Source organism: Peromyscus maniculatus, chromosome 22 (genome assembly GCF_049852395.1).
Source record: "Peromyscus maniculatus bairdii isolate BWxNUB_F1_BW_parent chromosome 22, HU_Pman_BW_mat_3.1, whole genome shotgun sequence".
Classification (NCBI taxonomy): domain Eukaryota; kingdom Metazoa; phylum Chordata; class Mammalia; order Rodentia; family Cricetidae; genus Peromyscus; species Peromyscus maniculatus.
Genome location: NC_134873.1, coordinates 24,318,663 through 24,332,040, shown reverse-complemented (window position 1 = coordinate 24,332,040; position 13,378 = coordinate 24,318,663). Strand labels below are relative to the sequence as shown.

The 13,378-nt window shown below is 52.0% G+C and overlaps 1 protein-coding gene across 3 annotated transcripts; it reads right to left on the bottom strand.

Annotated features, from left to right (window-relative positions):
* Positions 1–6,595: 6,595 nt before the first annotated feature.
* On the bottom strand, positions 6,596–13,142 carry Osr1 (odd-skipped related transcription factor 1). 3 transcript variants are annotated; one of them, XM_076558684.1, is made up of 4 exons: positions 12,853–13,142; positions 12,381–12,756; positions 7,800–8,502; positions 6,596–7,062 (listed from the first exon to the last, which is right to left on the bottom strand). In XM_076558684.1, exons 3-4 carry the CDS (start codon positions 8,462–8,464, stop codon positions 6,927–6,929), a joined length of 801 nt encoding a protein of 266 aa, XP_076414799.1. In that variant the 5' UTR covers positions 8,465–8,502; positions 12,381–12,756; positions 12,853–13,142; the 3' UTR covers positions 6,596–6,926. The 3 variants fall into 3 exon arrangements, with proteins under 3 accessions (XP_076414799.1, XP_076414798.1, XP_006981514.1); XM_076558683.1 differs by lacking the exon at positions 12,381–12,756 and adding an exon at positions 9,890–9,977; XM_006981452.4 differs by lacking the exon at positions 12,381–12,756.
* Positions 13,143–13,378: the final 236 nt, after the last annotated feature.

Genomic DNA, 13,378 nt, shown 5'->3' with positions numbered 1-13,378 from the left:
AAGTATAGGCGGGACAAAGAGAGAGGAGAATTGGGGAAACAGGAAGAAGGAGGAGAGACACTGCAGCCACCGCCAGGAGAGGCAACCTGTAAAGACGCCGATAAGCCACCAGCCACGTGGCAAGGTATAGATTTATAAAAATGGGTTAATTTAAGATAAAAGAACAGTTAGCAGGAAGCCTGCCACGGCCATACAGTTTATAAGTGATATAAGCGTCTGAGTGATTATTTTATAAGTGGATTGTGGGACTGTGGGGCTTGGGGAACCTGGAGAGAAGCCCTCCAGCTACACGTGTCCGTGTCCGTGTGTGTGTGTGTGTGTGTGTGTGTGTGTGTGTGTGTGTGTGTGTGTGTGTGTGAATACATAGATTTATCTAACAGGTAAAAACAACTCTTCTAGTTTCTCCAAACATCTTAGAGTGTCCTCGATCAAATGTATCACTGCTAACTGAACTCTGCAGCAAGGTCATAGAGACTGTTCTTCATAATGCCAGCACTAGACCTTGTCTGAGCCTACAGGAGGCCTAAGGAAGCCTACAGGAGTTGGTGTGATCTTGGAGATACTAAAGTCATTAATATCTGCTCGCACAGAGTCATTTGGCTCTCTTCTTAGGTAAACAAGATGAGAATGAACCTCACAAGGCAAATTTAATTATTTAAGAATCATATTCCCGCTGGGCAATGATGGCACAGACCTTTAATCCCAGCACTCGGGAGGCAGAGCCAGGCAGATCTCTATGAATTCAAGGCCAGCCTGGTCTATAGAGCGAGATCCAGGACAGGCACCAAAACTACACAGAGAAACCTTGTCTTAAAAAGAAAAAAAAAAAAAGAATCAAGAATCATATTCTCTGGAACTCTTTGGTCTCTTTGGTCATTTTAGAAGTCTAGCCATCCTTCCCACCCAAGTATTCATCCCACACCACTATATACCTGCAAGTTCCCAGTCAGGGGTGTCCAATCCCATAGCCTGTGTCCCACAGGCAGCCCAGGATATCTATGAATATATAAATCCTAAGTATATATTTATAAATATATATATATATATATATATCCTAAACTTACTTAAAAAATGAGACTGATTTTTTCATAATACAACTGCATGGTTTTAGAGTATAAATTTTGTAGATAACCATGTCCTGTCATGATGTAAGGCAAAATAAACATGTATGTTTACATAACACATGAATGTATATTGGAAACCCCTGCAATGCATAGTCCAAGACAGTTCTTCACCAATGTGTCCCAGAGAAGCCAAAAAGTTAACCATCCCTCTTCTCAATGGTACCAACTCCTACAAATGACAGAAAGCAATCTATCTGTACCATCATCGTGGAAAACAAACCAACAAACAAACAAAAAAACTGAACTGAGTCTGTAGTTCATAGGACAGTTCAGTGAATGATTTAAAATGAATTAATTGTATTTTATATGTCCTCAGACAGCTGATCTGCTGAGAGCAAGTTCAGTATTTGAAAAAGAAAAACACAAACCTCCCAACTCTTCATCTATCCATGTCAGTGTTGCGGGTCCATCCTGCATTGTCTTCTCTGGGACTGAAATTAGCACTGGCTAAGAACCTTGTCCTAGAATGAGGACAGATAGTTAGGACTAGGATTCTGGTGACTGAGTGAAGACAGACTCTGGTGTTAGCATGCTATTGCGAGAGCGTCTCATGAACTCCTTTTTCTCAGACTAGGGAGTTCAGTCACCAGCCTGGTCCAGCAGAAAAAGCAAGCTCCAAGTTCAAGTGAGAGGCCCTGTCTCAAAAACTAAAGAGGTGCTAAAGGTGCTAAACGAAAACAGCCATTGTCTTCCTCTCACCTCCCAATGCGGGTGCACAGGCACACACGCGCACGCGCGCACACACACATACATATACACACACAGGTGCACATACACACACACACACACACACACACACACACACACACACACACACGACCACCAATCCAAGCTGTCCTCTCTCACCTCACACACGGTTTGGGGACCTCCTCCAAAAAGAGAAAACCCAGGCAGACTCTCCTAAGAATAATGTACCTTAAAAGACAGGCAACTGCAGGGAACTGGGGACTCATTTCAGGCACTACATCTACGTGGTTCATAAATGCTGGGGTCGTTATCTGAATCGTATTAGGGCACAATTTTGGGGTAAGGCAATAAGCATGTTTTTTAAATATGTAGGGCTTTTCTTTCTGTATCAACTGAACGAGGCAATGGGACAGCATTATCCCCGCTGCTGGGGGAAAACAGGCTCAGAAATACAGGAACTTGCCCCAAGCTTTGTGTATTTTAAGAAAAGTAAGTCTCCTGGCCCAAAGCCTCAAAGAAAACAGAGCTTCTAATTCTTCCTCTGCCACTGACATGAGGTCTGACCCTAACTAATACTTCGGATCCCTGGTGAATTTTTCCATATGAAAAGGGGAAACTGGGCCCATTTGGCTGTAAAGATCCTGGTTGGAGACCCAGGCAGGCCTTGCTTTGCTTCCAAGAGTCCCCGAGGGCTCTGGTGGAGACTTCTGCCTTAGACAAGGTACTAAGAAGGGCTGGGACCCTAATGGGCTTTCAGATGCTCCGCAGCCCCCGCCACACCCTCCCTGAGGCTAGAATCTGCAACACCTCTGTCGGCGACCAGTTGGACTGCAGACTTTCCAGGGTTTCAAGAGTGCGAGCTGCGTTAACGACGGACTAAATCTGCACCTCTAGCGGGTAGGATTATGGCGGGATACCGATGTGGGGTCCTGCTCCATTCCTGCACCAAATGCTGCAGCCACTACCCCAACCTCCCTCGGCTGAGCTCAGCGTTCCTGAACTCTTCGCTGAATCTGGAGAGTTTAGTTCCCCTTGCGCCTGCGCGCCCTGAGCTTGCGCGGTGGGAGGGGAAAGCAGCCAAAGTGGGCGGGACCTGCGTGCACGGGGCGGGGGCACAGCGGTAGTTGGCTCTGGAACCCATGTGGTCTGAGACTGCTTAAACCACCACCACGGAATCCCGAGGAGGATGCAACCGCCACTGCTCCTCACACAGGGCACCTGCCAGTGCTTCGGTCTGCGGATCACGTTGGTGGAAATGGAACTATTCGTGGCTCCCCCTCCCCTCCCAATCCAGCACTATTTTCGGGGCGTGGCTGGGATGGGTGGGCATCTCTGCTCCAGGCTGAACCCGTCTGTGATTTCATAAAGCTGCGTTAATGCATTGCAGCCGGAGACGTTATGGTGCCTTTGGGCTCTGGCCAGAGGCCAGTGTGATGTCAGTGTGCCTAAAAGAGGAGAGTGTGACGTCACAACGCCTTAATGCTTTGGAAGGTGGGACAAGCGTGTCTTTGAGACAGACCGATTCTAGAGGATTTTCAGTGTCACCGTTCTAGCATTCTTGAAACAGAGCTGACTCCAAGAATCCCCATAACCTTCTGATTAGTCCTTGCTTCACCCCTGTGAACAGTGAATCCAGCGGTTCGGAAAAAAGATTTCTATAGTCTATAGTGCTGCAAACACTAAAATGTTTAGAAACTGTAAGGGACCTGAACTTCTTCCCCTTAAGGAGTCCTCGAAAGCTGTTCTATCTCCCAGGATGCTTCTGATCTCTTCCAAGTTAGGAACTCTAAGCTGCAGCAAGGGTCCCCCAAGGTTTCTACCCTCTAAACTGATCACCCAAGGCCTGGTAACTCCACTACCTCCCTTGAGGTAGCAAGTCGACCAGCTCTCAGAAGGGTCCCAGCACCCAACTGGGGCCGTGTTAGGCACAGGGGTGGAGGTAGTATAAAAGGGCACACCAGGTATCAGAGGAGAAACTGTCCCCATTCACTATTGCTCCAGAATTGTAACCTGTTGGGTGTCCACCTGCACTCTCTGGGGCTGCACAGTCTTGCCATTCCTTGGAGCAAATGCTACTAAAAACTGGGCTCTGGTTTCCCACCATGAGAGCAACGTGTGGTATCCTCAGTAGTCTGGGTATTTTTTGTCTAGACTGGTGCCCCGTTCCCTTACACCATGTTAAAGCTTCTGCCCCAGGGAGTTCATTCTTCTGAGGGTGCATGTTTGATATTGAAAGTCTCTCAGCCTCTGGACCCAGGGTGGGGCTTGGGATTCACCATGCCAGAAATGGAATGTGCCAAAAGGGAAAACATCCCAAGCAAACCTTCTGGAACATTCCACAGCATTAATGATGTCCCGGGGGCCTGGCTGACTGCAGAGGTTCTGAGTGTCCTAAAAGGAGTGAGGGGGACAGACCGCTATGGTAGCCAGGGCCGGGGAGAACAGAATTCCAGAAAGAAGAGAAGATGGGTTTCTTAGGTTTCCAGAAAGTGCTCAGAGCTCGCTCGCGCGCTCTCTCTCTCTCTCTCTCTCTCTCTCTCTCTCTCTCTCTCTCTCTCTCATCTCTCATCTCTGTCTCTGTCTCTATCTGTGTGTGTGTATGTGTGTGTGTGTGTGTGTGTGTGTGTGTGTGTGTGTGTGCCTTTATCTAAGAAATACCATCCTCCTCACTGGGCCCATAGAAAGGAACCCACCGTCCCTGCGATTTGTCTTACTGTAAACTGTGATGTAGACCATCTCATGTCCTGATCGGGTTGACCCTGGGTTCCAGCGCTTCAAATCAACAGCCCTTCCAAGAACCCAGAGGCCCCAAGACTCTTGAAGAAGGCCTCTATTCGCTTTGGGCCCTTGTTCATGGACACCCTGGTGGAAGGCATTGGGCACTGGCCAGTCAAGGGGAAATCCCACAGGCCAGTACCCTTGACCTGGCACACTGCTTACTGGCAAGTGCGTCCTGAGATCAGTCAGGAAGTTTTTTGAGGGAGACACCTTATAGGCTGATGAATAACAGCTAGGCGCTGTGGCAATGTTTCTTATGGTTGTGGAAACGCACAAGCAAGTACCCCAATGCCGGATCGCCCATCCAGGTCTATCCAGCAGGGGGCAGCATGGCCTCCAACTCAGTAGATGGTGCTCATCCCGACTGTCCAGGCCGAGGCCCCAACTCTAAGTTGGGTTCCGCAAAGGTCTGGGCTCCACCGGGCTTCGTAGAGTTCCCAGAAGAGGTTGGGGCAAGATTGGCCGTGAAAGGCGAGAGCGTTTTAACTACTGCAATCCGAAGTAGCTTTCTCGGTCCTGTCCGCAGGACCCTGCTTGAGGCTGGGGTTTTGGTCATGGATGCAGGGAAGCACAACCCAGTGGTCCCCACCCCTACATAATGCCAGGCGTTGAAGCCGGGAAAGCTAAACTTGATTTGGGAAAGGCCAAGGGCGCCACCGTCTGCGCGGTCCTGTGGTCTGGGTGCTGGGAGCTGGGGGAGTCCGGCCCCGCCCCCCAAGCAGGAGAGCCCCAGCCGCCAGATTTCTAACTGCGTGGGAAAACTAACCGCCCAAGGGTAGGTTCAGTTTGCGGAGCTGAACTCGTATTTCTCTTTCTAAGCCGGGGGTGAGGGGGTGGGGTTGGATCCCAGGGCGTCCGGTCCCACTATCCTTCAGGTTTCCAAATTATGAAGAATCAAGAATCGTCATGGTCTGGGAGCTGCGATTCGGGTGGGGACAAGCTCCGGAGAATTTGGGGGTAAGGTGTTCCCAAAGGAAACAGAGCAGGATGTCGACTGGGGAAAGACTGATATTACATATTACAGAAGGACAGGGACAGGGGACAGCGTGGTGGCTTTGAGGCCCCGTGAAGGAAGATCTCACCCCAAAGCAAAAGCCAAGGATTGGTAGTAAAGATGGGGGGAGGTGTCGGGACGGGGGGGGGAATATTCTGTTCCCTCCTGGGCCCTGCATAACCCCTGCACTCAGAGAGGCTGGGATTTCTCAAGGCTTAATAGGAGGGCAGCAGACTCTGTCCTTTGCAAGGCACAGCTTTTCGGATTTGAGGAGTTAGGAGACCGGAGCCCTCACAGTCAAAAGTAAGGAAATAAGTACAGAGGTCGAGCAACACCTCCGGAGCAGGCCTTCTGTCACCCTAACAGGAGGAGGTGAGAAAAGTTGACAGGTGGAAACTGACCAGAGAACTCTGTTCCTCTCTAAATAAAAGAGCTGTTCCCCCTCGCGGCCCGAGAGGAAAGTATCCATTCTGTCATGCCTGTAAAATAACCGTTTATTTAATAGTTAAAAAAAAAAAAACTCCAGTGATAAATGTCCGTTACCGATGGTCAGCATAAAGTGCCAGTCGCAATACAACGCCCGGCTCCTGGCCGGCTTGCTCGCTCACGCGCGCGCGCGCCGCGATGGAGCAGGGGAGCCGAGGCCCGGCCCCCGCTCGCCCGGGGCGCCTGGTCCTCAGCCCGGTTTCCGCGCCCGGAGCCGGGGAGGTCAGCGGTGCATCCTGAGCGCCGGGGAATCGCTCGCGCGCGGAGCCAGGGGCCCCTGGGGCCGGACGGCAGAAGCAGATACAAGGATTACACTTTCGCAGGCTCCCCGATGTGGGGATGGGGAAGGGAGGAGGGACTGGAAATTGCCAGGGCGCGCAGATCTTTTCTTTCCCCTCCTCCTCTCCGCGGTCAAGACTTTACAAGCTTATATGGTCAAAGGGGGGAAAAAAAATAAAGAAAACGTATAAAATAACAATAGAAAAAGTAATACTTCTGGGAGAGGCGCCACTGCGGCTCGGCGGAGTTTTCGTTCTTTTTTTTTTCTTTCTTTCTTTTTTTTTTTTTTCAATGCAGTTTCCCTTCCGCCACGTGAGTTGAGTACCGCCTTTTGGCCAAGAGTTTAGCCGCGTCCTGGGGGAGCCGCCCAGGCTGTAGGAGTCATGGCCCCCCGGGCAAGGCTCTGGAGCGCCGCTAGCGCTGGGGACCCAGGGGACATTGTTGATGTGGAAGCAAGATCCCGAAAACCCCTCCCGCTGCCCGCAGAGTCGCCTTCAGCGTGGGTCCCTCTGGAAAAAAAAAAAAAAAAAAGGCAGCCGCACGTCCCAGGGTCCTGGTGCCCCGCAAGCTCTGTTTACTTAGCATTTGATCTTGGAGGTTTTGAGCTCCTTCACTTGTGAGTGTAGTGTCTTGTGGACAGCGAGAGTCCGCGACTGGCAGAATCCTTTTCCACACTCTTGACACTTGAAAGGCTTCTCTTTGGAGTGAATGTATCTAAGGATAGAGACAGATAACACAATGCAATGTTGTTTATGTACGGCTGTCCGAGGTCCCCCTCACGCTGCGGTTAAGGTGTTTGTGGGGACAAAGGGGGCAACATAGAGGTCGGGCAACAGGCCGAGACTGTGGGTAAGAATGAGGAGATGGAGAGGAGCTTTACTTTCGTAAACAGATTAGACAAATAGACCACCTGCCTTCCTGCAGGTGATAAGTAGGCACCTCCTCTCTAAAGGCTGAATCAACACTGGAGGTCAGTCAACAGACCTGGGGTCAGACAGTTTCTAGATCTGCACTGCCGGAGAAGTAGTCACTAGCCCAAGGGATTCTTAAAAACTAGAAGTATATAAAATTAAGTAAAACTAAAACGTCCTGAGTTCCTATTTCAAGTGCTCCTTCCGGAATCTCCCTGGCTTTGCAGGAACTCCTATTGGACAGTTTCCGGGGACTGAGAAGAGAGTCAAGGAGATTCAACCTTGTGAAGACCCGATCTTAGGTCCTATTCATCACTATATTTCTTTTACCCACGTTCTAAAACCTATCCTGGAGTGGGGGGGGGGGGGTTGCTCATTCATGGTTTTAGAGAATTCCCAGAGGTATGGGAATGCTCACAGCCACTAGGGACTCTTAGGAACCTTCAAGGGGGAGGGGGGCTGGGGACTGGGAGGGGGGATCAGGCCAGAGCAGCCAAAACAGATCCCCCTGGGGCCACCCGCGATGCTATAGCGCCGCACCTGTGGTCCCGTAGGTGGTCTTGCCTCCGGAAAGCTTTGTGGCAGATGTCACAGGTGTAAGGCCGCTCATCGGTGTGCGTCCGCTCATGGATGAGTAGGTTATAGGACTTGGTGAAGTGACGGCCACAGAACTTGCAGACGAATTCCTTCTTCGTCTTGGAAGGCAGGCGTCCCCTCGTGGGCTTCTTTTCGGGGGAGAGCTTGGTCACATCCAGGAGGGCGCCCAGCCCACCGGCGGGAGAGCCAGGGCCCTCCCCTCGGCCAAGCTTGGAGGGATCTTCTTGTGTGGCAGCCAAGGCCAGGTTAGCGAAATCAAAGCGCGGCTTGGTCTTGAGCGCAGCACCGCTGCCTCCCGCGGTGATCTCTGGCTTTGGGTGGATGACGTGAGGAAACCAGGGGAAAGCGGGCAGCTGGAAGCGAGCGTCCATCAGGCTGGACACCGCACCTGGCACTTTAGAGAAAGAGGAACGTGGCAAGTGCATGGCTGGGTAGCCCAGCGTCCATTGGTGTAGATGCACGGCGTGCAGGGCACTGAAACCATACAGATTGGGCAGGTGGTCCGAAGGGACTGTGGGCAGGCCATTCACTGCCTGGAGGAAAGAGTAATTGGTGAGCTGCAGGGATGGGTGGATGGGCACCGGTGCTGGCAAGGTTTTGCTGCCCATTTCTGTAGCTGGTAGCTGCAATTATTTCAATGATTGATCTGCAAAGACAGGAAGAAGGGTGGAGAGAAAGCCAAAGAGATGTTCAGAGTAGTCACCTTGCTCCAGAATTCCAGTCCAGTTATACCCTCTCCTGCCCTTAGGGCAGGCAGGAGGTTAGAAGACTCTGCCCATGATCCCCACTGCCCTCTCAAAACAGATGAGAGTGTACAATATGGAAGGGCTGTCCAGCCAGAATCCTCCATGGTGGCCAAACTCCCTCCAAATGGTGTCTGGCAGAGACACATATTGTTGACAGAGCAATCAATGGGAAACCAAATCCTTAAACACAGATACAACCAACTTAAAAAACACCTGCTGTGGACTGTGACCGATGCTAACACAGGAATACGGGCATGACATACAGACACCGACAGCCACACCCCGGCAAACCTGGGGCCACACAGAATGACACAGTCCTGTAACAACAACAGAATCCGATCCGGGGAAGCACACTTACACACTCAGACTCTCACGTGTGCTGAAGCCGAGTCAGCAAGAGGGTCCAGAGACAAAATGCAAACAGCCAGTGCTTTATGGGACAACCCTGTACAAAATGCAGAAGCCTTCGGATATGCGTACCATCCAGCTATTGCCATGTTAAGGTTGGGGTGGTGGTGGTAACTGCTTTGGTTTCCAGAAGCCAAAAGAATCATGTCAGACTCTTTAAAACTCTCATTTGGACCTAAATTTGCTATGCCCCTTACAAGTGGTGAGCCCTGGGGACTCTGTCCTCTTGGCAAGTGCTTGCAGACTGACTCCCTAAGCTTTGGTAGTGACCCTCATTTCCAGAAAGGTACTGACACCCATGTGCAGTCCATTGGCTCTGCCAAGCAATTGCATTTGAGGGAGCTCATGTGCCCTCCTCCAGGGGAGCTGTTTCTCTCTGGGTGTTCAGGCTTCTTATGTATTATGAGAAACCCCGGCAAGGCCAGGGTGTGGAGGTAGGACCACTAATGCCAGGCCTTTGCTTGTTGTGCTCTGTTTACTCCCCAAATGCAAGGTCAGGACTCTGGAGTAAGGTTGGTGTCATAGCAAAGTGACCAGGGGCTCCAGAGCTGGCATCTTTCCGCTACTCAGGTCAAGCTCCTCAGTATGCATGGGAAAGTGTGTGGGGGCTGGGGAAGGGGGAGGGGGCTCTGCAAAGATGTCTTTCATCTCTTGCCCTCCCAGATATTTCTAATTTGGGTCTATATAGTGAAAGGGGGGGGGACTAGGAAAGCGAAAAATACTAGGGACCCATAGGAAGCCTCTGAGCTTGGGATCCAATGGCAAGGCTCAAGTCCTTGTCAGAGCAGGGTGCTTGTAAAGTCCTTCCCCTTGCCCAGGGCCAGTCTCTGGCTACTGAGTTCTTCCTTGACCCTGTGCCTTTCTTTCTCTTTCGTCCACCTCTCCTCTGGGACACATCAGCTTCTTCTTGGCCTCTGTCTCCACAGCTCAGACTTGCCCCCTTCTGCGGGTCTAAACACCTTCACCCCTAAAGGCAAGGCAGAGAGGATGGAGTCAATTTCCTTTCTTAGCCTGGGGCTCTAAAAATGCCTGGCTGGTCCAGAGAGGCACAGTACTTTTTTTGGGGGGGGTGGGGGGGCGGAGGACACTTTACCCAGGACACTTTAGCAGCTAGCAGGAAGGTGACTGGTGGTACACCCTGGGGGTGATGGGTGCCCAAAACACAAGAGCGGCCCGCTGAAATTTGCCTGCAATTAATTTGGCCCTGCCAGATAAGGAAAGCACAAATCTGCTGTCACCCACCCTAAGGTTAGTAGCTCTAGAAGGATAGCCATCCCGCCCAGGCTTCTCTTCTGCTCAGTTCACAAAACCTGTGCCAGCCAAATGAGGGCCATCTCGAAGTTCTGGGACAGGAGAAAGCAAAGTACCCTGGGACTGAAGAGGAAGCTGAGGACCCCTTTGGATTGGGGAGGGAGGCGGCTGCCAACTTCAAAGGTCTACAGGACTTAGGCTAGCTAAATGCTCTTTGATTTGCCACCGGGCTTCCAGGCACTGGAAATTAGATCCCCATATTAAGGCTCTATTGGAGCCAGCCTGGGCAAAGGGGGAGCCACACTGGGTTCTCTCCTGCTAGGCCTATAGGAAGTCAAGGAGAGATGGTGGCGAAGGGCTGTGACGTGAACTGCTAGGGTTTGATAGAACCCACAAACTTTTTGCCTGACTTTTCCTGCGAGGAGCCAAAAGAAAAAAAAAAAAAAGCCTGGAGAGGCCTTGGGGTCTTGGAGGAGTGGTACTTTCAGTCTATCTGCCTAATCTTATTTCCTCCAACACTCCGTTTATTTTCCTCAGCGGACCCAGCAGTTTACTTTCTGTAGCTTTCCGAGGCTTGGGATTCCAGGGGTCATGCCACCGACTCCTTCCCGCGGACAAATTTCGTTCGAAACGTAGCTCTTAATATCAGTGCTACCGATGGACCGGCTGCAAGATCTGGTTTCAAGCGATCAGTTAAGGGGAAAACAGAGTTGCAGATATGCCTCTGCGGCCTGAAAAGATGAGCAGACACCGGGCCTCTCCAGCTCTACCGTTCCCTACCACCCCCTCACCCCCTCCCGGACCCCGACCTGAGCTTTTCCTCTCTTGACCCCACTGGGACCACCTATTCTAAGGCCCAACATCATCCACTCCACGTGGAGCTCAGGCCTGGAGATTTGGTAAGCACGAGTAAGTGTCCTGGACTCGCTGCAGTGAACTCAATTGGAGCCTCAGAGCAGGGGTCCCTGCGCAGCACGGTCATTCAGGTCCCCTTACAGTGGAACGCCAATCCCGCCTCTGCTGCCAGCCCTGTGCAGGGCATTAATGAAGTGTGCAGCCTATTAAAGTGGTTTATTCGGGGCTAATTGAGCGTGAGCGAGTTAACTGCTTGCATTAATGAGGGCAGAGCGAACCCCATGAGCTTGTGCCTGAAGAAGCCCAGCGGCAGCTCCCCCCCCCCCAAATCATCCTTGACACGGAATCCCCAGTTGAATGATGACAGGCTTTGGGGGCCAGGTTCAGAGGACTGACCAGCAACGGATACTTTGGCTGCGTTTTTCCAACCAACGAGATCGAACGAACCCACTTTCGTTCGTTCGTTCGCCATTCTGCTATACCAGGATGCCCGCTGTGTCCCCAGGAGTAGGCTTCCCAATCTTAATGAAACCGCAATTACTTTCGAGAGAGCCTGGGATAGACCATCTACCCACCAGTTGTCTGTCGCTGGTTCCCCCATCCCTATCAGCCAACCCACTTCTTCCCTGGGAGGCTGGGAAACTAGAAGAATAGCTTTGCACGTGGTTCTCGTCAAAGAGCCCACTAGCAGGTCCCATCCTAGATGGAATTCATCGGAGTTTTGCGACAAAGAAACCCTTGCAGCTAAACTCTGTTCCGGAGCCCACCCGGCTTCTGGTGGGGCTGCTGAGAAAGGGCTGCGCGGGCGAATTTTTATTCTTATCAGGGCTGCTGGTGGATTCGTTCAGCAAACAGTCGCCCTCAATTTCTCTCTCTTTTCGGGTTCCCATCTTTCCCACTTAAACCTGGGTTAGGCGTCTACCAAAAGAGCAAAAGAAAAAAAAAATCTCCACCCTAGAGACATCAGCACCTCCATAATAGTTCTGCTTCTCGGGTGTTCGGGTCTCAAGTTAGAAAAAAATGTTCGTTTATGCCCCCCAGCATGTTTTCCTACACCAGAGATAATCGAAGGTTAAGAGCTGCAGGCCTAAGGACAGACAGAAACCCTCCAACAGAGATCATCCCAACCACAGAGCCCAAGTGCGAGGCAAGCTCCAGACAGGCAGCAGCCTTGTGGTCCTGGGGGCTGAGGGCTTCCTGTCTGGAGAACAACTCCGCAAAAGACGAACTCGCATTAAAGTGCAACAGGGTTGGGGCAATGCACCTGTCCCGAGTGCTGTAGGCTTGGATTAGGACCATCCACACTCTCCCCGCTTTTACTCGGCTATGGCAGGCCAGTCTGAATTAAAAAGTGCACCCTGCAAAAGTTTGTGCTCTCTGGAGTCGCTCTGGTTTCTTAAAGGGTGCCCGCAGACTGCCTTACAAGATCTGTGGGCACCTTACAGGAATTTTGCCTAGCCAAACACGTCTGGTTTCAATGGTCCAGACCCCTCTGTCCGCATCTTTCCACCGAGGTCAGAGGCCAACAGAGTCAGAAGTCCTTGAACGAGCATCCGCATCCATCCTGTGCTGGAACTGCTCTCACTTTCACAAAGATCCTGCAGCCTCGGGTTGGCAAGAAGAACTTCCTTTGGGGGACACTGAAAAGAGGAGGCACTAGCTACACCAAGGAACCAGGAGTCTCACCCGCCCGCATTCGCCTCACGGAGCCCAGGCGCCCCTAGGGCTGCAGTTACCTTGTTCCGCCGAGGTCCCCCCGTCAGAGAGCGTCTCTGAGGCTGGCTGTGCTGGACTCGAGGAACCAGAGACACGGGAACCCACTGGCACCCCTGGCGAGCTGGAGTCCTGACGCGTCTCTAGCCGCAAGGACTCCAAGCGCCCGACAGGCAGGAGCGCTCCGCAGCCCCGGAGTCCTGCCCGCCGGGGTCGGGTGAGCTTCGCTCCTGGCTCCCTTTCTGGGTCTGAACCCGAGCCGGTGAGAACTTGCTGGGGGAGAAGCCGAGCTACGTCTCACTCATCCCTTAGCACCGAGCCGCCTACTTATTTTAATCCACCACCCCCTACCCCCCCGCCCCTTGCCTCGCGATTCCTCCCCTCCCTCCCCTGCCCCCCAACTCTGCCTGCGCCTGCGCACTGAGAAACAAAGTTCTGCTGACCCGGGCAGCGGACTTTGGCAGCTGGGCTGACTTGGCCTCTGCTTCTCCCGACCGGTGTCCACTCCCCGACAGTCCCACTCGACACTTTCTGTACTTTTCTTTTTTT